Genomic DNA, 3,828 nt, shown 5'->3' on the forward strand with positions numbered 1-3,828 from the left:
CCTTTATGTTATGGACGGGGAAATTCTGTTTTAAATGGATATGTAGATGCAGAATTCGCAGGTGACCTTGATAAAAGGCGAAGTACGACAGGGTATGTTTATACCTTGGGATCGACTGCAGTGAGTTGGAACTCACGGTTACAGAAGCTGGTGACATTGTCAACAACAGAAGCAGAGTATGTAGCGGTGACAGAAGCAAGCAAGGAGATATGGTTGAAAGGTTTATTAGCAGAGTTGGGGCACGAGAAGAAGAATAGTATTTTGTACAGTGATAGTCAGAGTGCTATTCATCTTGCCAAGAACTCAGCCTATCATGCAAGGACAAAGCATATAGATATTCGATACCATTTCATTCGGTCGCTTCTGGAAGATGGTGAGCTACTACTGGAAAAGATTCTTGGTTCGAAGAATCCTGCAGACATGTTTACCAAGGGGGTCACAATTGAGAAGCTGAAGCTCTGCAAGGCTTCAGTAGGTCTCTCGGTCTAAGAGAGACGGATAGCCGCATCAAGAAGGTTATGTTAGCACCAATCCAAGTTGAAAGGGAAGTATGTTCTACAACTCCAGGTCAAGAGTTTATTTGACCCCAAGTGGGAGATTGTTATATGTGGGGTCAATGAACAAATAGTCAAGTAGGTGGTGAGAATTAAATGTGGTTGAAATGAAGCTCCTGTTTTTCAGATGGAAGGAAGAAAATCTTTGAATTGATTTCTTCCCTGGATTTAAGGAGGAAATTGTTTACCATAAATTTGTGGTGGTGAAAGACTTTTGTTACCCAACAATTAATGCTCTCAATTCCTACGGGCAAAGAAGAGCTTATAAATAGGCACTCTTCATTCTCAATTCATCATCCCATCTCCAGAGAGTTTCTCTTCTGTGTAATTGAAAGAGAATGAGAGAGTGTGAGATCAAGAGAGTTGAGTAAGTGTGAGGGTGGGAGTTGTAGTGATAAGATTTGTAACCGGGGAGTGCACTAGACTTTGTGTACGGTAACTCGGGTAAGTTGTAACTTCATATTCATAGTGGATTTGCTTGGTGCGGCTAAAGAGGACGTAGGACTTGCTCCAAACCTCTATAAATCTTGTGTGTCATTATTCTTTATTTGCTTCGTGGTTATTTTCTATTTATTCACCATTTCATCCAAGATCCTGATTTTCCGCATTAGAGAAAAACTCTAAGTAGACTGATCACCTATAAGGAGTGGTTATTTTTCTCAACACTAGTATATGGCAGATAGTTACATACCCTCAAATGAGACAGTTTTCATTCTGAATCTTGCCTTGGTGTCTTGGAATCATAATTTACTTTTTCTTTTTTTGTGAGTTAAGAATCATAGTTTACTTGTGGTATCATATATAGTTACAATTATAATATCTTGTAGTGTCTTAGTCTTTAGAATTATTATTACCATGCTATTATAAATACTGTTTGTAAAAAGTTATCATTTTGCATCTTCTGAATACTCTAATGTAGTATACATTTTACGGAAAGACTAAAATAAATAGATCAAAACCAAATTCCAAGATCAAAGATAAGATTGGTATTACAATGGTACATTTCCATTAATTTTCTAAAACAACTCCCACTCTAGAATGTTATTAATAAGTCCAAATTCTAATTAACCTGTTGATAACTCCAAGAGCAATATCTCATAGTTTATAAAATATGGTTGAAATCATCATCACTTTTTAAGATTACAAGTATAAAATTGGTTAGATATGTAACTAGCTAGTAAAGTGCAGACTGCAAAGTATGTAGTGTCATTGCAGGATGAGAGGACCACAACTTAATTTGTTTTCTCTGGACTGTGGTGGTGGTGGTTGGCATTTGATTTTATGAATCCAAACATGATCACCATTCCCTATGGTGGTTTCAGTGATTCAGTGTGTGGTAGTGAAGCTGTTTTTCTTACCTGCCGACCTCTTTCTTTCAATCTTTTTACTCAGACTTTATTAATCTTTATGCTTTGATGCTTATCACTCCCCCTTCTCTAGTTTAACATAATTATTCCGGCTTATGTGTTTTAGAGACTGATATTAGGATCCACTCGGATCCATGACCACGCAGGCCCCAACACAACCGAGAAGGCCCCAACACAACCGAGAAGGCCCGAGCTCACCACCATCCGATCCAGATACTTGGTCAAAGCAAAATCTTATTGTTATAGATTCATAGTTTTAGATAAACTTAGTTTTGATATTTTATGTAAACCTATATATATCTTGTAACTTTTTCACATTTGAATACAACAGAGAATTCATTTCAATCTCTCTCCATCCAGCTTTTAACAAAAAAAAAAAAAAAAAAAATCTCTCTCCATCCAGTGGCGTGGCTGGAAGTTTAGGGGTCCCGTGCAAAATTTCTAGTGAGGCCTGTTATTCTAAATAGTTTGTGCGAAGGAAAATAAATTTCTGACGTAGCCCGTGTCAAAAAACAATCAATACTCTCAATGATAAGTGAACTAAAATTTTAAAAGAGTGAAGTACCAATAATAAATTTTTATTTCCAGATTGCCTCTTAACAGTAGACCACTTTAATGCTAGAAAATTAATGCAATCAGATAATTGATTGAGATTTTTGCTGACTTTAAATTTAGATATAGATAAAGTATTATGTGAATCGAGTGGATTCAGCTCAAACTTCTATTAGTTAAGTAATAGAGTACCATTTCATCAAAACAAAAAAATAATTGAGTACCAATAGGGATTGTCTAAACAAAGATCGTATTACGGAACTAACTTGAGTCAAGAGAGAAAATAAATAAATGAAAGAGTGAGTTTTTTTTTTTGATGAAGAATGAAAGAGTGAGTTAGTATGGGTAGACAGAAAATGAATTAGGGTGTTGATCGGTTAGGGAAGTAAAAAAGATAAAAGTGTTTGTACAAAGTTGCCTAGATTAGAAACAGGTCCCTAGATCAACACCTCAAGAGTTCATTCCCCAAATTACGTGAAGCCTTTGATTCCAAAGTTGAGTTATTAATTTCAAAATTACAGTAATACAAGCGACAAACTAAAAAAGAGTTTGGGGCCCATGTGGTGGAGGGGCCCAGTGCGAGTGCACTGCCGGCACCCCCCACCACACGCTACTGTCTCCATCTCTTTCCTCTCTGACTTCCATCTATCTCGATCTCTCACTCTCTCTTTCGGCCATAACATAAAGAGGATAACTCCTCTTCATATGGTATAAGATCCATAACTGATTTTTTTTCGATTTCTATGGATACCACTTCGGAAACTGCTTCTCCTATCCCTCGTATTCATGGAGGTCCATTTGATGTTCATCACTCGGACTCTCCGACAACTATTCTAATCACCCCACTTCTAAGTGGTGACAACTATTCGTCATGGTCGAGAGGAATGACCAAAGCACTCCAAGCCAAGGATAAGTTTGGTTTCGTCGATGGGTCTCTTCTTCGACCTACTAATCCCAATGATTTACATTCATGGGAAAGATGCAATGACCTTGTTTCAAGTTGGTTAGTCAACTCGGTCGATCCCTCTCTTCGATCTTCCATTCTTTATGATGAGAATGCTTCGGACGTTTGGAAGAATCTCTATGACCGATTCCATCAAACCAATGCTCCGAAGATATACCAACTCAAATAAGCAATCTCTTCAACCAAACAAGATGGATTGGACGTATCGTCTTATTTTACGAAACTCAAGTCCCTCCAAGACGAGTTACAGTCCTTAATGACTGTTGATCCTTGCATTTGTGGTCAAGGAAAATCGCTTATTGATCGATCCAACCAAGACAGGGCTATGGAGTTTCTCAAGGTCTTAGTGATCGTTTTTCTTCGATCCGAAGTCAAGTACTACTAATGGACC

The 3,828-nt window shown here is 37.6% G+C and overlaps 1 protein-coding gene across 1 annotated transcript; it reads left to right on the top strand.

The window, feature by feature from the left end:
* Positions 1 to 3,216: 3,216 nt before the first annotated feature.
* Positions 3,217 to 3,606, top strand: LOC147550305 (uncharacterized). Its single transcript, XM_086668446.1, has one exon. The coding sequence runs from the start codon at positions 3,217 to 3,219 to the stop codon at positions 3,604 to 3,606; it is 390 nt and encodes a 129-aa protein (XP_086524572.1).
* Positions 3,607 to 3,828: the final 222 nt, after the last annotated feature.

This window comes from Eschscholzia californica, unplaced genomic scaffold, assembly GCF_041429995.1.
Source record: "Eschscholzia californica isolate CP2 unplaced genomic scaffold, dmEscCali1.0.p SCAF_3, whole genome shotgun sequence".
In the NCBI taxonomy this organism is placed as follows: domain Eukaryota; kingdom Viridiplantae; phylum Streptophyta; class Magnoliopsida; order Ranunculales; family Papaveraceae; genus Eschscholzia; species Eschscholzia californica.